The sequence below is a fragment of the Mauremys reevesii genome, linkage group 2 (genome assembly GCF_016161935.1).
Source record: "Mauremys reevesii isolate NIE-2019 linkage group 2, ASM1616193v1, whole genome shotgun sequence".
Classification (NCBI taxonomy): Eukaryota; Metazoa; Chordata; order Testudines; family Geoemydidae; genus Mauremys; species Mauremys reevesii.
Genome location: NC_052624.1, coordinates 55523619 through 55549533, shown reverse-complemented (window position 1 = coordinate 55549533; position 25915 = coordinate 55523619). Strand labels below are relative to the sequence as shown.

At 42.7% G+C, this 25915-nt stretch overlaps 1 protein-coding gene across 8 annotated transcripts in view; it reads right to left on the bottom strand.

Annotated features, from left to right (window-relative positions):
* Positions 1-264: 264 nt before the first annotated feature.
* Positions 265-25915, bottom strand: part of BZW2 (basic leucine zipper and W2 domains 2) — a 94182-nt gene continuing 68531 nt past the window's right edge. For all 8 annotated transcript variants that reach the window (XM_039524435.1, XM_039524431.1, XM_039524433.1 and 5 more), the window contains 6 exons: positions 23407-23516; positions 21276-21446; positions 20726-20872; positions 15044-15182; positions 7834-7956; positions 265-716 (listed from right to left, as the gene is read on the bottom strand). In XM_039524435.1, the coding sequence (XP_039380369.1) occupies positions 661-716; positions 7834-7956; positions 15044-15182; positions 20726-20872; positions 21276-21446; positions 23407-23516 (746 nt within the window). In that variant the 3' untranslated portion in view covers positions 265-660. The remainder of the gene's footprint in view (positions 717-7833; positions 7957-15043; positions 15183-20725; positions 20873-21275; positions 21447-23406; positions 23517-25915) is intronic.

The following is a 25915-nucleotide window of genomic DNA, read 5'->3' as shown; positions in this document are numbered from 1 at the left end:
AATACCAAGATTTGTCCAGGTATCTGGATAGTTTGACCAGAACCACACTGGATCAGACAAAATTGAGGGGGAAAATGGGCTTGCTGCCTATCCTTAACTGACTGTGGCTTTGTGAATAGTGAACTTTAAAAATACAAAAAAAAATGAGTAGAGGAAGTCTCTGAATAGCCTGTTACTCAGTTTTCACCTAAGGAACAATAAATCTTAATGTGTTTAGTGGCAGACAATAAGTCTATGAAACAAATGCATTGAGAACAAATGAACTAAGATACAAAAAGCCATTTATTAAAAAAAAAGTGATGTCAAGTCACATACACAAGCTAATATTAAGCTACAAACACAGATCAACCAATTCTATAAACAGACATAGGAGTGTTCACATATCACAGTACCTAAAAAGACTGCTGAGAAAAAGGAGTCTATAAGTATTTCATTTCACGTTTCCTATATGGCTCCTTGCTGAATGTCTTTAACTCTGACTCACTGTACACTAACGTAGGCAGAGTCCCAAGGAGAGCATCTAATGCCTCAGAGCTCCATTAAAGAACTTTATTCTTCTAAACAAAAGGAAAGCCTAGTCTTGATTTTTTTGTAGGACACTGAAGTAAAACCTGTTTTGCTTGAACAGTACAGCATTCCCAAAGAGCATTTGGCAGTAGCCTAGAGATTGTGCTTTGTTGAACTATCTTCGTTCTCCTCGCCTTCCGATTCTGATTCTGTGAGGTAAAAAAAAAAAGTAAAAAACTTTTCTGCTCTTTTTGAACTCGATTTACAGTGACAGTTGTATCATTATTCCTGTAAACAGCAACAATAGAATATTTGAATAAAGATTTGCATCATATCACATTTCCTAGGGAGGGCAGTCAGATCATTGAAAGCAGCTCAGCAAGAAACATACTGCAGACAAAAACAAAGAGGAGTTCTTGTGGCACCTTAGAAACTAACAAATGTATTAGGGCATAAGCTTTCATTGGCTAAAATCCAAGCTTATGCCCAAATAAATTTGTTAGTCTCTAAGGGCTTGTCTACACTACAGGACTATTTCGAATCTACTTAAGTCGAATTTGTGGATTCGACCTTAATAATTCGAATTTGTGTATCCATACTAAATACACAAATTCGAACTTCTGAGTCCACATTCACGGGGCCAGCTTCGACTTTGGAAGCGGTGCACTGTGGGAAGCTATCCCACAGTTCCCGCACTCCCCGCTGCCCATTGGAATTGTGGGATTTCCCCCCAGTGCATGCTGGGGGGAAAAATGTGTCGTCATTGAACCGTCAATCACGCCCTCCCTGTCTTCCTTGAAAGCGCCGGCGGGAAATCTGTTCGCGCCCTTGTCTGGTCGGTTACAGCGCGGACGCCACAGCACTGCGAGCATGGAGCCCGCTGCGATCATCGCTGCACTTATGGCCGTTGTCAACTCCTCGCACGTTATCGTACAGCTCTTCCACAGTCAGATGCTGAGAAACCGGGCGAGGAGGCTCCGGCAGCACGGTGAGGAGAGTGGCGCAGACCTCTCACAAAGCAGGGTACGCCGGGCAGTGGAGATCATGGTGGCACTGGGTCAAGTTCATGGTGTGGAACGGCGATTCTGGGCCCGGGAAGCAAGCACAGACTGGTGGGACCGCATAGTGCTGCAGGTCTGGGATGACACAGAGTGGCTGCGAAACTTCAGGATGCGTAAGGGCACTTTCCTTGAACTGTGTGACTTGCTGTCCCCTGCCCTGAAGCGCCAGGACACAAGGATGCGAGCAGCCCTGAGTGTGCAGAAGCGAGTGGCCATAGCCCTCTGGAAACTTGCCACGCCAGACAGCTACCGGTCAGTAGCGAACCACTTTGGCGTGGGCAAATCTACCGTGGGGATTGCTGTCATTGAAGTAGCCCACGCAATCGTTGAGCAACTGCTCTCAAAGGTAGTGACTCTCGGAAATGTCCAGGTCATCATAGATGGCTTCGCCGCGATGGGATTCACATCCCTATCCTGGCACCAGCCCACCAGGCCAGCGAGTACATTAACCGAAAGGGCTACTTTTCAATGGTGCTGCAAGCTGTGGTGGACCATAGGGGACGTTTTACCAACATCAACGTCGGGTGGGCGGGCAAGGTTCATGACGCGCATGTTCATGAACTCTGGTCTGTTTAGACGCCTCCAGGCAGGCACTTTCTTCCCGGACCACAAAATAACGGTTGGGGATGTGCAGATGCCTACAGTGATCCTCGGGGACCCGGCCTACCCGCTAATGCCCTGGCTCATGAAGCCCTATACAGGCGCCTTGGACAGTGAAAAGGAACTCTTCAACTACCGGCTGAGCAAGTGCAGAATGGTGGTGGAGTGTGCTTTCGGACGTCTCAAGGGGAGATGGCGGACCTTACTGACTCTCTCGGACATCAGCGAAAAGAATATCCCCGTAGTTATTGCTGCTTGCTGTGTGCTCCACAATCTCTGTGAGAGCAAGGGCGAGACCTTTTTGGCCGCTTGGGAGGTTGAGGCAAATCGCCTGGCTGCTGTTTACGATCAGCCAGACACCCGTGCTGAGAGAATATCCCAGCGGGAAGCGATATGCATCAGGGAGGCTTTGAAAGCGAGTTTCCTCGCAGAGCAGGGTAACCTGTGACTGTCCACTTGATTTTAAGAGAGCCTGATCATAAACCAAGTTTCCCCCACTTCCGAAGGACTTTTTAAAACTAAGGACATGTTTTAGTAATTAATAATAAATCTTTCGTTGACTTTGCATTTCTCTTTCTTCGTTGAAACATGGAAGCATTCTGTGCTGGTTAAGGTGTGCACTGATGGGTGGGTTTGCAGGAAGGGGCGAGGGGTGCCGTTTTTGGATAGGGGTTAACATGACGGCTGTGGGTTTGGGCGTTGGAAGGGGTGAGGGGTGTGGGGGAAGGGTGAGTATCTGCCCCTGGATGAGGTCTCTTTTTGGGGCTCAGGGCACCGGGGAGGATCATGACTACGGTCCAAGTGCATGTGAAGGGAAGCCTGCCTTTACATTCGGGGATGGCAGGCACCAGGACCCTGAACAAGCATACACATCAAGGAAAGACCCGGGGCAGCATACACCACACAGACTGTCCCTGGTGCCTAGTGACTGCAGTCTGTGTGTGCCCTGCAGTTGACCCTGCAGCCAAGTCTGTAGCATGGCACTGTGGGCTATGCAGTGAAATTACAATTCCCCCCCCACACACACACACACAGAACAACAGAAAGTCTTCTGACACCAGAAACGTGACGGAAACAGTCAGTAACACCAAACCGCTTTTAATAATGTAGTACACAGTGGGGGGTTTGAACTTGGAGTTGGGACTGGTTGATGCTGTAAGGAAAGAGCTTGTACAAATTTACAGCGCGAGAGTTGTCTCGAACACTATCGGTGTGCTGCGGTGCAGGGTCAGTTCTCACGGCCCCTACCGCCCCTCCGTCTTGTCACTTTGGGTGAGGGGGGGACAGGACTTCTTGGCGTTGGAGGGCGGTTGCAGATGCACTGCAGGGGGGCTCTCTCCTCCTGACTGCGGTCTTGCAGAACATCTACAAGGCGCCGGAGCGTGTCCGTTTGCTCCCTCATTAGACCAAGCAGCATTTGAGTCGCCTGCTGGTCTTCCTGCCGCCACCTATCCTCCCGTTCCAGGTGTGTGCGATGCTGCTGACACAGGCTCTCCCTCGACTGTCTCTGCTCTGCCGCCTCCGCTCTGGAGCTGGCCATCAGTTCCTGGAACATGTCGTCCCTAGTCTTTTTCTTTCGGCGTCTAATCTGAGCCAGCCTCTGCGAGGGGGATGCCGGGACAGTCCGGGAAGGAGCCGAAGCTGTGTGATGCGAAAAAGTAGGTGATTTCCTTGAACAAATACATGTTTGCCAACAGTAAACACAGTCTAGTCAGTTTCAGTTAAGAAGACCAAACAGGGAACCAAGTCTCAGGAGATCTCGGAACTAGTCCAAAATTTCGGAATACGCTCTCATTGGCGGCGCGATTGCACTGGATAGTGCACAAGCGAGGAGAGACAGCTGCATCCCTCTTGCACAAAGTCCTGGTAAGCCTTACAGTACAGAGTGCTTATCAGTTAGTGCTTAGCTGTGCTCTCCTGCTGGAGGCAATGTGCAAAGCAGAAAAGATGACCGTTTTGCGGCACCTCCCGCCAGTGAACGGGAAAGAGCCCTGTATGCTTTTCCTCTGTGGCCTGCAACACGTGGCTGTTAAGCGAGGGTCATTCTTATGCAAAGTAAAACTCTGTTAAGTGAGGGTCATTCTTATGCAAAGTAAAACTCTGTTAAGCGAGGGTCATTCTTATGCAAAGTAAAAGTCTACCATGCACAATAGTAACAGTACACTAATTCCACTAATTAGATGCAGCACTTCCACAACGACATCACCCTGAGGCGTGTCAGGAGGACTCAGAGAGAGCGGATGCTCACAGAAGCCCTGCACAGACCAGGACCATACGCTGCCATGCTCGTCGAGGCGATGGTCCCCCTTTACCTGAGGATGGCCTGGCGCGGAAGAGTGTGTTTCAACGGAGCACCCAACAAGGCACCTCTACCACGGAACCTCCTGCTGAGGCTTTTCCAGCTGCTCTCTGAGAGCTTTTTTGAACTGTCCCCAGAGGACTATTGCTCCATTACTATCTGTGTAGACCTGCTGTTTGTATAGTTTCATATTTAAAAATTTTTATATAGTATTTCTATTTTTTATATATATCCCTGTTTCTTAAAAAAATAAATGTTTCCCTGTTTGTAGCACTTACCGCCTGATCCTTCCCCTGATTCCGAGTCCGGGTTAACGGGCGGGGACGGTTGGTAGGGGATCTCTGTGAGGGTGATGAAGAGATCCTGGCTGTCAGGGAAAGCGGGAGTGGGTTCGATGTCGCCTGTGCCGTCCTCAAAAGACCCTTCCTCATCTTCCCCATCGGCGAACAGGGAGGAGGAACTGTCCCGGTACACTATTCCGTCCTCGGAGTCCACCGTCACTGGTGGGGCACTGGTGGCAGACCCACCTAGAATGGCATGCAGTGCCTCGTAGAAGCGGCATGTCTGGGGCTGGGCTCCGGGCGTCCGTTTGCCGCTCTGACTTGTGATACCCTTGTCTTAGGTCCTTCACTTTCACGCGGCACTGCATCGCATCCCGGCTGTATCCTTTGTCTTTCATGGCTTTAGAGACCTTCTCGAAGGTCTTCGCGTTCCGCTTGTTGGAGCGCAGCTCCGAGAGCACAGACTCCTCGCCCCACACAGCGATCAGATCCTGGACTTCCCGGTCACTCCATGCTGGGGACCTCTTTCTATTCTGGGATTGCCCAGACTCCTCTGCTGGAGAGCTCTGCATCGTTGCAGGTGCTGCGGAGCTCGCCCCGATGTGCAACCAGAACGTCAGATTCAAACCGCCCAGACAGGAAAATGAATTCAAATTTTCACGGGTCATTTCCTGTGTGGCTGGCCAGAGAATCCAAGCTCGGACTGCTGTCCAGAGCGTCAACAGAGTGGTGCACTGTGGGATAGCTCCCGGAGCTGCTAAGTTCGATTAGCATCCACACCAAGCCTAATTCGAGCTAGCAAGTGCGAATTTAGCGTTACTCCACCTGCCGGGGTGGAGTACCAAATTCGAACTAAAGAGCCCTCTAGTTCGAATTAAATGGCTTCCTGGTGTGGACGGTTGAGCGGTTAGTTCGAATTAACGCTGATAAATTCGAATTAAAGTCCTAGTGTAGACCAGGCCTAAGGTGCCACAAGGACTCCTCTTTGTTTTTGCTGATACAGACTAACACGGCTACCACTCTGAATACTGCAGACAGAACGCCTAATTCTACTCTCAGTTGTACAGGTCTAGATTTAGAACAGAATTGATTCACTATGGATAATCTAGACCTAACTTTCCCACAAAATAAAGTGAGTTCAAGTATACACAGGTTAAATTTAATAAAAAATAATAATTATCCATCTATAACTAATCTATATGTCCAGGTGGGATTGCTGCTGTCCAGAATACAAGTTACATACTGCAGCTGATGTGCCCTATCAGATAAATCAGTTTCTGAAGACTATTATGATACACAGTCTGTTCACAGAACTGTAGTGGCAGTACAATTAGATTGACACACGTCAAATATTTGCTATAAAAAATCTAAATAAAACACCACACATCCCCAAACTGCCAACTAAAATCAAGTGAAAAAGTTTACATTATGCTGAATCTCTGACTTATTATTCACCTCTGAGGAAAGTATGTTGCAAATGCAATTCAATTTCAAACCAAACTTCTCAGGCCAAATTTAATAGTGCAAAGTGTAAAGTCACGCATTTAGGGACTAACAACAAGAATTTTTGCTATAAGCTGGGGATGTATCCGTTGGAAGTGAGAGGAGGAGAAAGACCTGGGTGTATTGGTTGATCACAGAATGACTATGAGCCACCACTGTGATGCGGCTGTGAAAAAGGCTAATGCAGTATTAGGATGCATCAGACGAGGTATTTCCAAATAGAGACAGGGAAGTGTTAGTCCTATTGTACAAGGCACTGGTGAGACCTCATCTGGAGTACTGTGTTCAATTCTGGTCTCTTATGTTTAAGATGAGTTCAAACTAGAACAGGTGCAGAGAAGGGCTACTAGGATGATACGAGGAAGGGAAAACCTACCTTATTGAGAGGAGACTCAAAGAGCTTGGCTTGTTTAGCCTAATCAAAAGAAGGCTGAGGGGAGACATGATTGCTCTATATAAATACACTAGAGGGATATATACTAGGGAGGGAGAGGAGTTATTTAAGTTGAGCACCAATGTGGACTCAAGAACAAATGGGTATAAACTGGCCATCCACAAGTTTAGGCTTGAAATTAGACAAAAATTTCTAACCAGCAGAGGAGTGAAGTTCTGGAATAGGGAGCAAGGGGAGCAGTGCAGGCAAAAAACCTAACTGGCTTCAAGACTGAGCTTGATATATTTATGGAGGGGATGGTATGATGCTCTGGGTCTAACTGATCACCATATTTGGGGTTGGGAAGAAATTTTCCTGTGGGTCAGATTGGCAGAGACCCTGGAGGATTTTCGCCTTCCTCTGCAACACGGAGTTTGTGTCACTTGCAGGTTTAAACTAGTGTAAATGGTGGATTCTCTGTAACCTGAAGGTTTTAAATCACGATTTGAGGACCTCAGTAACTCAGCCAGAGGTTCACTCTATTACAGTAGTGGGTAGGAGGAGCCCATCACAGCCCTGGTGCCCATGGAGCTGCCTCTCGCCACCCGCATTGGCCTGGAGCGGCGAACCGCTGCCAGTGGGAGCCACGATTGGCCGAATCTGTGGACACGGCAGATAAACAAACCGGCCTGGCCCACCAGGGGGCTTACCCTGGTGAGCCGTGTGCCAGAGGTTGCCGATCCCTGCTTTAAAGAGACAGTTCTCCTGTTCTTATACCAGAAGGAAAGTGTTTACCATTGTAGGGCATCAGAAAAAAGGAAATGTGGCCCCAAACACCCATTCATTTCCCTTCCCATTATTCCTTTTTAACAGTAACTACAGTCTTTGTGCCTTTATGATTGCTCTTCTCATTCAGGAATTCAGTGAAATTCACACTGCAGGACACATGGAATTTTAAGAACTCAAGACTCTATTATGTGGACTCCATTAATGACCTGAAAAATAGTCAGTGGTGCCTGCCTTCTAAAGACTAAGATTGTAAACAATTTAGAGCAGGTACGGTCTTTTACCATACTTCTGTACAGTACCTAGCACAGTGGGGTCATGGGCATGACTGGAACCTGTAGGCACTACTATAATACAACTAACATCTGCAAAATGGAATTGCCAAGAGGCTACTAAATACTGTTAACTTAAATGGAACTGTACCTTCTTCAGCATTTTGCAGCCACTCAACAAATTTCTTCATCTGGTCAAGAAATACACTTTTGCCTTTAGCAAGATGTGCTTCTTTGTACCACTTCAGGATGGCTTCTTCACTCAGGACATCAGCTGAAATTCAGAGCAGTGGTTGCAGAGAGCAGCATATTTTTATAAGACAGAAGACAATTGAAAAACTTCTAGGTTCTGAGGCAGTAAGAAGTGAATCACTTTGATCAGAGTGAGGTGAGCTTTGAATCAGCATTGTACCTGACACTAGGCTATAACTGCAGTATGTCACATTAGAGGGATCCCAGCTGTGTCACATACTGTAAAGTCAGTCATTAACTAAATAGGCTAGTCTTAAAATAAACCATTCAGTGTCATGCTTCTGTAAATAGTAATTACTCCTCTATTCAATTGGCTTTAAATAAGAGAGATAAGACACACCAATTGCAAAGGACGTCAATAAAATCTACCTGTATATCTTAGGACTCACCTCAGTAAGAAATACTGTAGTTTCTCTTGCTGTTGACTCATAGAGCTATGCAAGAGTAAAACTGCTAGAATTGTGAAGGAAAAAAATTAACAAAAATCCCATCATAATGTGAAGTGTCTTATCTTTCCCAGCTGATTAAACAGCAGTCATCAGGGGAATCATTTAAAAGGAGCATGCTCCCAAAACTCTTCTTTTAAGTGTCAAGAACAAAATAATTGAGGACAAGAGGAACATCAGGCTGAATAAACCGTGCCAGGATGCCCACTAATCCTAGCTGATGTGAAACAATAAGCCTCTAGCCCAAGTGACAGAACTTCTGCCATCCAATGAAGTCTTGCAGCTGAATAGGTGACTGTCGTGAAGCCAATATCTGTGATGCACTTTAGCCTTCAGGGCCATTGGATGACATGGAGGCCAGAATAAAAACGGTACCTTTGGGTGTCGCCACCATTTTCATTTTCATGTACTGGTCAAACTAACATCCTCCTCCCCTGCCCCTCACAAGCTGCACATTTTTGGAAGTGATTTACATCAGGTTCTTCAGTGTTGCCTAGTATACCAGGAATATGGTATAGCCTTTGCTACCCTGCTGAATATCAGGACACAGCCATATTCTACTGTAGCACAAAGATTATAGGCAGATGCCAGCAGTGAAGGACAGAAGAAAATTAATTGAATCAATTATAATGAAATAAATGAACAAACATCTTTAAAACATCTGTGCAAATGGAAACAGGACTGAGACCACAGACTCACTTCACATAAGCTATGGAACAGCAAATAGATAGTAGTGACCTGGAACTATTTGAGCTGATAATGGAGGACTAATTACAAATGCTCTAAGCCAGGGGTAGGCAACCTATGGCACGGGTGCCGAAGGCGGCACGCAAGCTGATTTTCAGTGGCACTCACACTGCCCAGGTCCTGGCCACCGGTCCAGGGGGCTCTGCATTTTACTTTAATTTTAAATGAAGCTTCTTAAACATTTTAAAAACCTTATTTACTTTACATACAACAATAGTTTAGTTATATATTGTAGACTTATAGAAAGAGACCTTCTACAAACATTAAAATGTATTGCTGGCATGCAAAACCTTAAATTAGAGTGAATAAATGAAGACTCGGCACACCACTTCTGAAAGGTTGTCGACCCCTGCTCTAAGCCAACCAGTCACTCATAAGTGGAAGCTGAATACACTTGGGTCTCCCTGGAGATTTCAAATCTGGTGAAAACAAGTGAAATGTGTTTAGAAGTCTCTCGTCTCACAAATACCTTTTACTATCCAAAGCTATCATCCAATTTGGCATTATCAGCAAACAAATAAGCTGAAGGTAGATGAAGAGCAGGAGTGTCGCTCCTTTTGAAAACAGTGTGGTGGGACAGGTGTGTGTGTGCGTGCAAGACTACAAAATTCCTGTTTAAGACTATGACTACTTGTACCAACAACTATCATTCTCTCCCCTTGTAAAAATTCAGCTCTAACATTTAACTAAAAATGTAGCTGAATAACAAAAAATCCACTATTTTGCACTTGGAACATGTACTCAAAAGTAATAAAAATGGTAGAGTCATGAGAAAAATTAGATACAGGAACTAAATAAAGTTTATAAGGAAGATGTGACATTTGGCATTAAACAAATGTCAACCCAATATTCTTTATTATGGCTCCAGCATTTTGCTGGCATTATGTCTATAACACACATTTGGACTTTGATTTAGAGTGTACAAGATACAAGCTTCAAAGTACTTACATGGCACTTTTAATAGAGATTACAAATATAATTTCTTCATGAAAAAACACTGTACTCCAATATACTGTATAGCGCATGCATGAAATTCTAAGAAATACAGCAACCTATGATATAGATTCTCAACCTGTGCATCATAACCCCTGGGAGAGAAGGATGTTGTGACTAGCCTCCATTTCTTTCTGGCTAAGCAGGGGTGGGGAAGGGATTAAATATTTTAACATGGGGTCATAGGCATGGAAAATGTTGCAAATGGAACCCTTATTCAGTACACCATGTAAGTAAGTGCCTACAGTTATGCACATGTTTAAGTGTTTTCCTAAACTTGGGCTCTGAGGATGATGGATTTGCAACAATAGTAGAGCCCATTCTAGTGGCCAAGCATTACAAAAATTAGATAGCTCTAAATCCAGGACAGCAACGTCTCATTACCTGCCTGAAAGATGAGAATGCCCCCCAGATGATGGGGAAGAGATTTGCCTGCATATGATTCTCTGGCACTAAAATGAAGTGAATGTTCCTGCACTGACAGAAAATGCACCCAGAGAAGGAATAAAAATACTTTCAGTTACAGAAATGACAATCACGTCTTTCTTTTCATTTCTGAGAAACATCATTGGTAGTTCATTCATGCCCCCAGTGTGTGTAAGGGATAATATTCTCCTGTCAGTGCAGAGATGCTCAATTAAGCAATCAGCCAGGGCAGGGTGTAGTTAATGATAGCCCTGGGTTGCTCTGAAGCAATGGGAATACTGGGGGTGATTTATTTTAGTTATTTCTGATTAAAGATGATGACAATTACTTTTTACGTGCTGCAATAGTTTCAGCTGAATGCTGTTGTTGGTACAGTTCTGTGTTGTTACATCCACTGCCACGGGTGATGTCAGCCCTGGAGATCCAGAGCTGGTTTCCCTGCCAGTGCAGCTAACTACTACTCCAGCCACCCAGCACTAGCGCCCCAGGTGAAAGGGAGAGGTCCCAAGGCACATTTCATAAGGATGTCTTCACTGCAGAGTTAACTTGAACTATAACTTAAGTATTGCCCCTAGCTCAAGTCCTGTCCAGACACAAAAACCCTTGAGTGTGGTGGTGCTTTTAACTCAAGTTAAGGAGCCCATAAGGTGGTACAGACTACAGGTTCACTTAGCACAACTTGTCAGCTGCTAACACAATCGCACTGTAGTTCATGTGTTGTTTCGCAGTGTGGCTGCTCTCACTCGAGGCAGCCTAACTTGAAAGGAGTTAATTTGAGTTAACTGCAGCAAAGACAGAACCTTAGATGGTGCTTCTGGATTATCATGATTATTATTCAAGTAATGTTACCCACAGTTTAATTGTGGCCAAATGCTTGCATTTCTTTTGTGTGTATTTTCTGCTGTGAAAGATTCATAAGCCATCTTTCACTTCCTAGGGAAGGAAATTGGAATAATTGAGTAGAGATAATGAAATTTACCCCATGGAAAATTATTGTGTGTAAATTATAGTTTGAAGACCTCCTGAAGTGGAGGATTAATAGATTGTATGTTCAGAGAAGTGGCTCGAATGTTTGTTTGTTATAAAGACTCCAAAATGGAGACAAGAGCAAAATAAAATCATTAGCATCTTTAAGGCCTCAGTCAGGTGCAGCAAGTGGGCGTATTCTCCCATGGGAACTTCCAATTCTTTTCATCTCTTCAGGAGGTTTTGCAGGCCAGAAACTTAATAAAATGTAGCTTTAGTGGCCTTTAAAGAACAGAAAAAAGGTTTTATTCCATGTCAGGAACATTTGTTCTTCAAGGATGAAATCCTGATCCACTCAAGTCAACAGAAGTTTGGACATAGACTACAGTGTGGCCAAGATTTCACCCCGGATCTCTAAGTTAGAGATAAATTTAGTAGAGCTACAGGGGATTCTGTGGTTAATGAACGTAGTGTAATATGTAATCCAATGTTAATTATGTTCATTATTTTCCTACTATAGTTCAGCCAGAAATGAAGATGTTCTAGGTGATTTAGAATTGACTGAAAGCTTACATCATCCTACGTATGATGGCTGGCCAGTACAGATCTGGGGGAAGAGTGAGGCTTATTAATTTTTTTATTAGACCTGTGTTGCTGTTGGGGTTGTATTGCCACTGAGCAATTGCCAGCCTCTGTTTATCATTAATTGTACTTTTAAGAGTGTAAAGGGTGCTCTTTTACATATTTCTTATAAATAAAATATATACACAGAACAGAATATTTTTGGTCTTTTGCACTGATAAGAGACTTGACCCTTCTCATGTTGAAATCAATAGCAAACTCCCAACATATTCAATGGGATTTGAATCAGGTCTTAGAGGCCCTATGTGGCCTAGAATTTCTTATAATTAGAGCTATAATACATAACTTCTTAAAGGTCTTGTTTTATTATTCATTCCTGGATTTAAGACTTTCAAAAGTTGGAAGAATGTGGTTGATGTTTTTACTGCTAAACTGACAGTGGATCAGCAATGTGGAGGTCCTTATAAATAATTACCACATTTGAATATGAGTTTACAATTATATCAACTAAAAGAGATTATATATGCAAACTCTCTTGAACAGTAATGAAAGATTAGCACCCAGACCCTCCAGCTGAGGCTGAAATGAACGCCGTATGGATCAGGGGGGTTGTTCAAAACTTGCTTAAGGCTCACCTTCAGACTCCTCTGATCCTGCTCTGTTCATCTGTCTGGACTGTGTTGATCTAACTTACACTGGGGTGCAATGGGAGTGGGGGGGAACCTACAGTCTAGGATTGGCATAGCTCAGGGATATCCTGGTCACATCCCTTTTCCATTCTATGCCAGCAGCAGGGAGGAGTAATAATGTAGGGGCCCCCTAGATCATCTCTAAATCACCAGAGAATCACCTTTACACTAGGATGATCCTCTCTGGGCTCATTAAATTGTCTTTAAAGGTCAGATTATGCCAAGCAACGTGGCACAAAGCTGCCACACTGCATGAAGAAATCTGGCCCTATATCTGTACATTACAAAAGGGACAGATTTTAGAGTAAGAACATAGATAATAATCCATGAGGCCATCAACACCGTACAGTCTGTCAAATTCAGCCTGGAGTCTATTTCCAAGCAAGTGTGGATATAAAAACCCTTCTTTATCATCATTATTGGTGGACCTTGCGACAGACTGCTGAGATCTGGCAGGCAGGTCAGCACTCTGATCACTGTAGCCTCAATTAGTCCCCCTCCCCTCCCCGTAATCAGTGGCTGATTAAATAATTAGCTAATCAGAAAGAGAAGCTGGGGAGGTAAGGGACTAATTAGCCCTCAGCTGACCAACCTGATAAAAACCCACGAAGGAAGGGTTACAAGAGAGAGGAAGACAGGGCTAGCTGAGCCTGGAATGAAGGAGCTCCCTAGAGTGAGGGAGACCTCCTTTCTTCCTAGGACCCTGGCAAAGAAAGGCTGAAAGAAGTGAAGTTAAAACTCTGATGTTTCACTGTACTGGGGTTGGTGGACAGGCTTAGAATAAAATACAGCTCGCACACAAGACAAAATCAAGTCTGAGCAGTTTTGGGGGCATCAGAAGATGGGGACAGCCTGGCTGTCCCAGTCCTGACTGTAATCACTGCCATATTCTGAACTGGGTTCAAACTGGCAAAGAAAGTGTCTATTACTTGTTAAAAATTTTCACCAGATATGTTTATGTTGCTTTTATGAGGAAATGTATATTAAAGATATTATCCATAACAACTGTACAAATAATTCTCAATAGCTTTGTTTCTCTCACATTTGCATTGTTACTTATTTAAATTCATTTTAGGTCCCTTACACCACAAACTGAAGACAAACGTACTTAAACTATTTATGTTTTTATTTGTGGTACTTAACTTAAATAACATTCAGAAAAGCTACAATGCTCATCCAGCATATACAGAGTGAACTAAGGATGGAACACAATATTGAGGATGCATGAAAGAAAATCAAATTAGAATGTTTGTGTCTTGTTAAGTCTTAATATTTCTCAAATGGTCACATTTTCTATTTTTTTAAGCTACTGGGGTCAGTTTATGTAGACATAATAAGGATGAGAATAAATATTGTTGACTCACTTATTTCTGCTTTCTGAAAACCTATATGAATACTTTAGTCATCAGTTGTGTGTGTTTTTGAAAGTATACGTGAAAACACAATATGAACAAAAAAATCTATACCGAGCATTTCTATTCACACTGATTTTCCCCCTTCAACTATTTATAGCAAGAATGTCAGAACAAACTGCTTATCACCCACCTCTCACATGCAGTGCAAGACTATTAGTCTCTATGACAACCTGAACTGAATAAACCTACTAAGGAACCATCTATACTATAAAAAAAAAGAAATCCTGGCTTCTCCAAGGATCTGACAGTGCCTAGCTATGGCCTGATCCTGCTTCCATTAAAGTCAAGGCAAGATTTTCCAGGGACATCAATGGGAACAGAATAATGCCCATATAGAAGCCAAAAGACAAACCTTGATCACTGTTCTTTTCAAGATAACATTGATTAGCCCTCCCCTCCCCCATGATTTCATGACTTCATGATTTAGGGCCACCCAGCACCACCATAGGTTAGAGCAGGAGGAATCTGCTTTAGCTTACTGCTGGTATAAGGTCCTTAATGCCAGCAGGTCTAGCAGAACTCAGGTCTACCATATCCACTCCAACACACAAAATGCCTGTAACTTCTCCGTCCCCCTCCCCACATACTTACATCATCGGCGAAGGGGTGGCTGGTGTAAGAAGTGACTATGCCACCTCCTCCATCTCTACGGCAGTGGAGAATCTCCTTATACAGGGGCAATTCTGTCTCTGGCTGGTTTAAGTGATTTCTGCACAGACCTGAGAGACCAGCTTCAGAATCTAAATACATGCCAAACTTACTCAATATCTTAGTACAGTATGTTCCAATAGGCACAGGACACAATGTTCACCGTACACCATACTACGGCAGATATGGACATATACCTTTGTAAAAGAGTACCACTATCTTCTGAAAGGCTTTCATAAAGTGGATGTTGTCATAACAGTATTCCTGAACCTTCTGGAGAAGAATTAGCTCTGACTGGCCTTGGGTGCTGAACACAGCCAACAGGGGTGCGTATTGCTGAAAGAGGCGGGGGGAAAGGCAAATTATTTTATATAGAAGTACTGAAAGTGAAAAATCACAGACACCATTACTACAATTTAACTCCTTGTAAATTTCATCTTTGCAAAACAATCACCTAGAGAAAGATGTGGTTGCTACATTTACACAGATTTTATTGCCACTAATGTTCACTTCCCCTAGTGCCATTTACACAAATATACACAAGCTTTTGTAAAACAGTGTTGGTGCACGTGCTATGGATTAGTTTAATGTTTCACTTTGCTATTGAATTGTGTAAAGTGAAGTTATAAGACCCATTATGTTGGAGTATTGTCATTTGTACGCTGTTTGGTACAGCCAAAGATAAGCAACTATGATGTATGATGTTTCAACAATATTCTGGATGCTACATGTTGCAAAGGGAGCACCAACAATTTCACACACCCAGAGCTGATGCTCCTGATAATCTTAAATCCCCGGTTTCATGGAGGCTTCAGAGATCATAATAAAATCCAGTATATGAAAACCATTAACTTGAACAAATTAGTAGCATGTGACTCACCATGCTGGGCCATGAATTAGAAGTGACCTTTCCTTATGCAAAGAACACAATAGCTTTTCCAGTACACAAAATTAAACTATTTAATATAGTACACTGAAGTTCTTACTTAATAAGGTCAACAGGAATAGAACTGAGTAAAAATTGCATAAGGACTTGGGCCAAGTACAGTAACTCCTCATTTAAAGTCGTTCTGGTTAACGTTGTTTCATTGCTGATCAGTTAGGGAACATGCTTGTTTAAAGTTGTGCAATGCTCCCTTCAAATGTCATTTGGCAGCTGCCTGCTTTGTCCACTGCTTGCAGGAAGAGCAGCCCGTTGCAGCTAGCAGGTGGGGGCTTGTAACCAGGGTGGACCGGCAGCCCCCCTATCAGCTCCCTGCTTCCCTAAGTTCCCTGTGCTACAGCCACCCAGCAGGCTAACAATCGGCAGTTCAGCTGTCCCTCCCCCCACTGCCATGTGCTGCTCCTGCCCTCTGCCTTGGAGCTGCTCCCCGAGACTCCTGCTGGCTGTGCAGGGGGGGGGAAGAGGGGGATAATTTCAGGGTGTCCTCCTCCCCCCTGCTCCTGCACCCCACTTACCCCTTCTCCATATAGATCAGGGAGGAGACACAGACAGAGAGAGCTTGCGGCAGCAGCTGCTGTCTCAACTTCCTGATCCATTTAAAAAGACAATGCACTTTAACAGTAGGTCAGCGTACTTAAAGGGGCAGTGTGCATCTCCCTTTCTCTCTCTCACACACACAAGGTGTGTGTCTGTCTCTGTCTGCTATGCTGTCTCCCTTCCCTCGTGTTTGTGCTACCTTGTGTGAGAAGCTACATTAAGAACAATGTGCTAACCCTTGAGGGCTCAGCCAAGTGCTAGTTCATCATTTAGCAGCAAGGCATTCCCTGGGAAATATCCCTCGCTCTTCCACCCTCTAACTCACCACCTCAACCAAGCTTCACAATCATCATAGCTGTGAACAGTATTAAGTTGTTTGTTTATAACATATACTGTGTGTATATCTATATAATATATAGTTTTTTGTCTGGTGAAAAAAATGTCCCTGGAACCTACTCCCTCCCCCCATTTAAATTAATTCTTATGGGGAAATTGGATTCACTTAACATCGTTTCGCTTAAAGTTGCATTTTTCAGGAACATAACTACAACGGTAAGCAAGGAGTTACTGTATTCAGAGTTTCTTTTGAAAATTGATTCATCAGCTATTCTCCTAGGCAGAGACACAAGCTACACAGTCTGTAATACGAGCTTGGTAATTTGAGGTACAGTATTGTAAGGTTCTTGTTTCCAACTTTTATTTAAGTGTTGAACCTCTCCCACCAAGCAACTACAAGTACAAAAATTGCTAGAACTTAGTTAATATTAGCAAGTAAAATATTCACTCTCCAGTATACCCAAATATTTATCAACAGTGCAGTTATCACTTTGGCAACAACAGTGCCAACCCTGAGGTGCAAGCTTGGGGTATTGAGATCCTTCCCTCTTTGGCCCTTCAATTGTCCAGCATTTGTTTAACTGGATACAGATGTTGAGAGACTTAACAATACACGCTACATGTCTCTATTCAATAATGTCAATGCGACTCCAATATTGTCCAGAGATTAATGGTCTCCTGCTGCTACATAAATACTAAGGAGTTTATTTTAAAAATATAGCCCAAATTCTCTGTTTATAGAGGGAGACCTTGATCCTTTCAGTGTTCTATCCACTCCATTCACATTTCTCTTTTACCCAATGACTGATAGGGTCAATCAATTCAACAGGTTACAGGTTTGTAATGAAATTTTCAAACATCTAAACTTACTTAGGATCTCTAGTCCCATCTTCAAAAAAGTCACTTATTAGGAGCCTAAATCTCATTGCCTTTCAATCACTCTGGCTCATAAGTGAATTTTGAAAATGGGATTTACATGGTTTTGAAAATTTTGCTTCATGTTTTGTAACTTCAAGTTACCTAATAAATTCAGTCATACGAGAATCAATTACCTGGCACATTCCATCTGTAATAGGACTGGGTTTTTTGGTTGGTTGGTTTTGGTTTTGAAGAAAAGCATTGGGAGGAATGGGTTTTGAGTATTTTGCAAAGTCAAGTGGTGAGCCCAGAAATGGTCCTCAGATTGGATACAAAAATGTATAGTAAAGGATATAACATTCCTGGAATTCCTTCCCATTTTGGTAGCAGTAATATTTGGGGAATGGAGTTTGCCAAAGAAAGAGTACATTTTTGGAGTGACAACTTGGCAGTGGTACGTTATCAATTGCTAGTCCTCTAGATCACCCAGGGTTATGAGGCTATTAAGGGCAGTTGTATTATATTGTTTAAATCTTAACATATGTTTTTCTGCCAAGCATGTGCCTGGGATTGATAATGGCATAGCTGATGCATTGCCTCAATTTCAGATGAACAAATTTTGGGAGCTGGCACAGGCCAACAAGGAACCAGAATGGATGGCAGTAGCACTCTGGAACCTGGCCTTATGATAGCTCTCAGGGTAGCACAGAGCTCAGTAGCACCATGAAAGTTTAGGGTCTATGACAGAAGTTTTAATAATTTTGTGCAATTCCAGAGAAGGGAGGATCTGGCAATGATATCGCTTATTCCAGAAGACCAGATATTTCAATACATGGGGTCTCTGGCACCCCGAAGGCTGGCTGCATCCATTAGGCCTTAACTTTGCCAGTAGTATGAATGGTTATCCAGATCCTTGTCAAAGGTTCTTAGTCCTGAGGTTTTTAGTAGACTGGTCTCAGGACACGTGCCCTATAGAGGATCCATGTCATCCCATCCCACTTCAAAAACTTAAAAATTTGGTGCAAGTTTTCTGTCAAATACACAGATGGAGACAGGAGGTAGCCTTGTTCAAGGTTGTTTTTTTGCAGCTTTTAAAGTCAGTGAACTAGTGCCTGGGTCAGTGAGGGATACTTCAGGAAGAGCTTTAGAGTGGAGGGATTTACAGTGGGAAGAGCAATCAGTCTTCTTAACCCTGCAGTTCTCAAAAACCGATCTGTGGGGGTGTAGGGAGGTGATACTGATTCCATAATGCTATAGGAGCAGGCCAAGGCAAGGATTTGCCCAGTAACGGCTTGAAGGACTTATACAGCACAGAGACCCATTGAAGAGTGGCCCCTCTTTATTCATGATGATGGAAGGCCCCCTCCTCACAACATATCAATTGGTTACAGTTTTCAAAAAGGGGCTTACAAACCTTGGGCTACCAGTGCAAGAATTTGGTTCCCACTTTTTCCGGATAGGAGCTGCAACAGCTACAGCCCTGCTAAGGTCAGGGGCCAAAGTGATTCAGGCAATTGGCCGATAGCATTCAAATGCATACAGGATATATGTGAGACCTCAGGTAGAGAATCAGGGTTAATTTTCTTGTATTTCCACTTTCAGAATCATGCAGACTGGCCAACTGAGCGGTGGGGTGGACTTTGTATACTGGGCACACAGGTGGAGCCTCCACGGTATTGGGCAGTTCACAGCTGGGCCTACGGAGTGAGGCAGTCCTGAGCTGGCATGGAAAGAGAGGCAGGCTGTGGGACTGGCTGACGCTCCTTGTACATTCTTAGGCAGTCTGGGAGTGGACACTGAGTGCAGCTATTGTTCACCTCAGTTTAAAAAAAAGAAAAAAAGGAAGGAAAGAATCTGACATTCAGGAAACCTAGAGAGGGAGGTGAGAAGGCAGCCAAGCATGTTGTCTGGATCAGCAGGGAGCTGACCCCCTCTTTCCTGTACTGTACTATTTGTTGCCAGGTACTCCCAGATATTTTAAGTGAATAAAGCTGTATCCTAATTAAACCACGGCCATGGCCTCCTGTCCTCCTTCCAGCATGGACAGAAAATGTGCTGTTCTGGGTTGAGACAGTGGGTTTAGGTCAATGTGCATATCAACAGGCCAAGCCTGCAACCTTTACACAGGCATGAAATCCTACTGGTCTCAATGGAACTACTCCCATAAGTAAGGACTTCTTCTGAGAGTAAATTTTGCAGGACTGGATTACAAGACAACAATATTTGTAGATCACAATGTACTGAAAAACAACTTGTCTATTTATTTCCAATGTTAATATTCTTAAAGTTGTACTTTAACACACGAACTGCATTATTAATACTACACCTCATGTTAAAAAAACAAAAACCTGACCTCATGCTACAAACTATGAACTAAGTGATTAAACCAATCACTACCACAAAGTGGTAAATAAAGTCACTGCTGGAACTCCAAAATGCATCTTCCTGCTGGAAGAGAATTGTGTTGAATTTTTCTTCCCATCTGGTCCCACAGCTGGAAAAGGCTCCATAACCAGCATGCAAGGTGCAGAACCTATGTGGGATGCAGGACCCCAAGCAGCCACGTGCTTTGTGTATGCTGTATACAAACCTTAGGAGAAGGAACTGAGGAAGAAGGGACAGCAGTAGTGGGCAACCAACATTAGAGATTTGGAAAGGTAAGAGGCATTGTGTGCAAAGCACAGATCCATGTCATCATACATGAAACTGGAAGTTCAGCAATTTCCCAACCATCACTCAAAATATGCTGGTCTTAAAAGACTGGTGAGCATAATAGCCTCACACTCAGAGTTTACAAGTTCACAAGAACTCTTCAGTGGAATTATGCTCTCCTCCCCAATTCAAGTGCCTGATATTTATTTTACAGTTCTTCCCAATTCAGTTGGGGAGTACTAGCCATAATATTGTTGGTGGGGTTTTTTTTAAAATGCCTCTGAATACATTTCAGCCACATTGTAAAGTGTTTGTATCCTTATGAGGTCACCTTCTCTTCCTCAGTACTTTGGCCAAAAGCACTGACTGTCACCATACAGCAGGCACAGGGCATTATTCCCCATATATGCAAGATGTTGTTCTAATACTTAATATCAATGTGACACCATGTTCTTCTATGCCTTCCAGATTTAAATGTCAAAAAAAGTTTACTGACACCTGTGGAATATTTTCTTGTTGTTTACAACCCTGGCACATGAACACGCATACACACCTTTAGATGTTTAAGTGCTTGTTCTGCAACCAGCTCTTCCTTCTTGTTCCATTCAACGGCATTCATTATACAGGTCCACAGGAGTCCAATCACTGCAGGCTCTGGCAGATCATTTCTCTTCATTTCCTCTTTTACGTAAAGCATTACCTGGTGGAAGAAAGAAACTTTCCACAATAGTTTGTACAGTTAGTGTATTTATAGTTCAGAATTTTATCTAAGGTATGGATTATAACAGACAACAAAAGTGGAATTAACTGCAATCATGTATGGAATGGTTTTTCCTTAAAATGTCCTACAGAGTAAAACTTGTTCATTTTTCAAGTCTTTATGTACAATGTAAAACTAAATTCTAGCACCATTCTTGGCAACACAGAAGCCCTGTGATTATGTTTTTGTGCAGAATTAAATAAGGAGTAAATTAAATAATTCTAAGATGGCTAGAGGAAGCCTGTGGGGGTATACACATATTTCCCTATAGTCACTGTTCATTTAAGTCTTTGCCTAATTGGGTAACAGTATGAATATAAAAAATAAAAAAACCTCTCCCCACCTCTTTAATTGGGCATTCCTGAGACAGACGTTCCTGTAGTTCTTTTTGAAGTTCTTTACGAGTTCCCAGTGACTGCTGGACTCGGAGGAAATCTGAGAGCTCTTTTAGCCCTGCATCCGTGAAGTACTTAGCAAAATGCTCCACGTTCTGCCGATTGGCTGGAAATAGTTCCTAGAAGGCAGAGAATGCTTCTCTGTTAAATAAATAACCAAGAATGCTTATGGTGATGAAGGAGAACTGGTTAAAAATTAACATAGGGACCTCAAATTGAAATGAAAAAATGTAACTGGCAATGGACTTAAAAGAAAATTAATGTTTACATTTTCAGTGGAGAAACCACATTAATTTTTATATTGGCTTATTTTAAAGATGGTTAGAGAGAGAAAACTACAACTCTTAAGGTTATATACAAAGAAAAGACAAGTAATTTACAAATTAATATTAAGTCTGCATATTCATGAAAAAAAACTTGAGTTTAAGATAACATTTCAAAACAAAATTATCAGAGACATTATACAGAATGAGAAAGAAGCTCTCTTCCTCCCCCACCTCACCTAGTTCCAGAAGCCTTGTGTACTAGTGAGCACAAATGTAGACCATAAAGCCATCATGCTAAGATCAGTGACCATGACCACAAAGCATTTCTACATATTTACATTTTGAGAGAATATATCAGTGTGTTATTTACCATATATTGCACAAAGGCAAATAGAAATATTTCTGAGCGCCATCCAACAAATAGGGAAAATTACTGCATTTAATAGACAGCACACTATTAAAATAACTCATTCACAAGGGTGGCATCATTCAGCCCATATAATTCACAGCAATAGCAGACCTGTGAATTATGAGACTCGAACTATGAAAAAAAAAAAAGCAACTCCCAAGTCTGCTACTACAACTAGCACCTCATCTTGTCAAGGACACAATGGCAGTTATTTACACACCAAGTCCCAGTGTCTGAAAGAATGATTCATGATCTGGATAACAGGCCTTACAATAGACACTAAAGGAGCACACTCTATTTACTTATCTATCTTGGTCTACAAGTACCTACACAGGAGATATCATTTGATACTGAAGCCTTTTAATTTAGCAGACAGTATCATTATACATTCCAGTGGCTAAAAGCTGAAGACAGCAATGTTCAAACTGGAAATAATACGGAAAAAAATTATTTTATTTTTTAACTATGTGGGTAATTATTTATTGGAACAGATTTCCAAGATATATGGTAAATTTTTTCCAATCACTTGGACTTTTAAAAATCAAGATTTGATGTCTTTACAGAAAGATACGCTCTAGTATAGTTACATATTGGGCTAGAAACAGGGATTACTGGGTGAAAAACTCTCTGGTCGGTGTTATGCAGAAAGTCAGATTTATAATCCATTTTTATAATCTAAGAGTCTTCAAGCAAATGCAAGAAGAGACCTGCACATTAGACAGCAAGAATCTACTATTTCTTCCCAGGAACCCACAATTCTCAACACTTCAGGCTGTTGCTATGGTCCAAGAATTATATGCATGAACCACAAGGCCATTGGCCTGACCACACGCTGCTCTTAGTGGTTCTGCAACTATCATTTTAGAACCACTGACTCTACCAAAATGCTTAGTCTTTTATTCACTTTATGATGATATCCCAACACTATTTCACAAATTTTACTTTAAATTATAGAGTTATAATTCATTTTCAAGAGTATAATAATTTCATAAACCACTGTTGCTTCACTCATGGTTTTGTGCAACTACCAAACCACGTCAATAAAATAAAAGCCCCAAATACACACATACTTGTTATTTATACTCTGTTACCAGAGTTTCAGTGGACAGTGACAAATAAAAGTTAGTTAATTCTCTGGCTTTTTAAACTATATTCTTCAGTCTTCCAGAAGGCTTTCTGCTATGGAAAAACAAAAGTGGACTGGAAAAAAATTACAGGACCTGATGCTTTAACAAAGATGCAGGGACAGTAACTCTAACATTATTGATGTGATTCAAAATGTGTCAGGTTTTTTTTCGGAGCATTAGTGGGAATTAACATTTATGACAAAGTAGCATCTGCTTTACATATCCTCCTTTTCCTAAAACAAACAACAAAAACTCCCAGAAAATACATGGTACTTACTAGCAATCGCTTGTCTAAATTGGCTTTTCTTAAAGAGGAGGTAACTGAGTTGGCATCTTTTTCTGCCATCCATGATTTGAAAAGCTTTACAGCAAAAGATGCCGCAATTCCTATTTAAGAAAATAAAGTAAACAAGAACACACACTTCAGCAACTTTCTGAATGAATTAGCAACGCTTAAGAGGGTTAACAAACTAGGTAGAAAGCAAGATTATGTGTTCTGTGGATTCTTTGTCAACGATAACAAGCATTTACAGTTTGTGTTTAGATTATTTTTATTTTAAATGCAATCTTATTTTTCTGAATTATTCTGCAAAGTTCACATGTACTTTCAAACATGCTGTTTTTCTATCTGCACTGGACCATTCAGATTTCCCCCATTGTTTTTCTTGGAATTGGTCTTGTTTTCATTTATAGAATATGTCAATGATTAAAAAAACAAATTAATTTTGACAGATTTAGATAGGGAATCGGTTTAAGTAGAAGGATACTTGACTGTCTAAATAATTTGAAAGAATTTAAAGTACTCACTGGAGGAGACTTGAAAACCCTCCAGAGTTATACAGTAGTGCTTTATTATCATAAACCAAACAACACTACTTCCTTTGTACATGGTTTAGCTTAATGTAAGGAAAAAATATATAGTATGTATTATATTTTCTTCTGTGTTCCTGTATCTAGAATCACCATGGGATTGTAGCTATCCAAAACACCTACGTAATATCTTAAAGTAGGAGTGCATTCTCTTTGAAATTGAGTCTTTTACAGGTCTTTAATGACCTTCTTTTGTTCTGTGTTTGCACAATGCCTAGCACAATGGGGTTCTGGTCCATGACTACAGCTCCTGGGTGCTAACATCATAAAAATAAACAACAGCTGCCCCACCCTGTTCCCAAGTATTCATCATCTTCTCCCTCACCTCAAAATCATATGGTTTTAAGATGAAAATAGGACATAGCTAGGTAGGAAGCGAGCATGACTTGGTTATTCTTTGCCAATTTACAGATGCTCATTTTCTCTCTTTTCATTTGTAGCGAATCATAAACTATCTTCTGAAAAGATTATTCCCTGAGCATCCCCAAAGAGAAAGAAAGAACATGCATGATTTTCAATGACATTGCTACGGCAGGTTTTCCAGTCTTGTTGAGTGGAATGTTGGCTGTGGGGCATGAGCATGAGACAAGTGCTAAATGGAACTGCAGATGCTCAACACCTCTCAGCATCAGGCCTAAGACTTTTTACTTTGCATTTTACTTTTATGTTTGTATATCAAGTTGAAACTGACATGAAGCAAAAACACAGTTACATAGCCTCTGACTATTCAGCAGTGGGAGTGTGCTTGACTAACACAAGATTTAATGAACAATGCATGCCTATGATTATGTATCTGCAAAATAGCTCATTTTAACCACAGCTCACTCTACCGAAGTTTAAAAAAATTATTCATTCCAAATCTATAACTGAATTTGTATAAAAGACAACACAAGTCATTTATAGTTAGAACTCATTATACACAGTCTATATCAGAGGTGGGCAAACTACAGCCCGCGGGACCGTCCTGCCCAGCCCCCGAGCTCCTGGCCCAGGAGGCTAGTCCCCAGACCCTCGCCCGCTCCCCCCTTCTCTGCAGCCTCAGCTCGCTCGCTCTGCCGCTGGCACAATGCTCTGGGCGGTGGGGCTGTGAGCTCCTGGGGCAGCGCAGCTGCAGAGTCCCGCCTGACCCAGTCTCTGTGCTGCGTGGTGGTGGCGGCGGCAGTAGTGCCGCCAGCCACCAGTGCTCCAGGCCGCACGGTAAGGGGGCAGGGAGCAGGGGGGTTGGATAGAGGGCAGGGGAGTTTGGGGTGGTGGTGTGGATAGGGGTCGAGGTGGTCGGGGGGGAACAGGGGGTCCAGTGGAGGGGGCGCAGTCAGGAAGGAGGGGGGATTGGATGGGGCGGCCGGGGGCAGTCAGGGGCAGGGGTTCCAGGGGAAGTCAGGGGACAGGGAGAAGGGGTGGTTGGATGGGGGAGGGGTCCCTGAGGGGCCATCCGGAATGAGAGGAGAGGTTGGATGGGGCAGTGGGAATCTGGGGGGGGGGGGGCTGGGCGGGTGCAGTTAGGAGGTGGGGGCCAGGCCATGACCCCCTCCCCTAACCGGCCCTCCATACAATTTACGAAACCCGATGTGGCCCTCAGGCCAAAAAGTTTGCCCGCCCCTGGTCTATATACATACCACACGCTATACAATACAACATTCTAGTAAACTCAGGTGAGGGAAACATTCCACTTTGTTACCATAAGGACTTTTCATAAAGCAATGCCTTTTGGCATAGCTATTACCAGGATTTTGCTTTAAACACATATTTCTACTGAAAGTCTGATACCTCACAGCAGCTACTTGAGTCACGATACTTCATTGTATGGAACAGATCAATATTATTGTGTGCAACAGCAAAAGGCTGACTGGTTGCAAAAAGCAACAGAAAAAACATGGACGTTTTTGGCTAAATATATGCCAAGAACCAAAAGCACT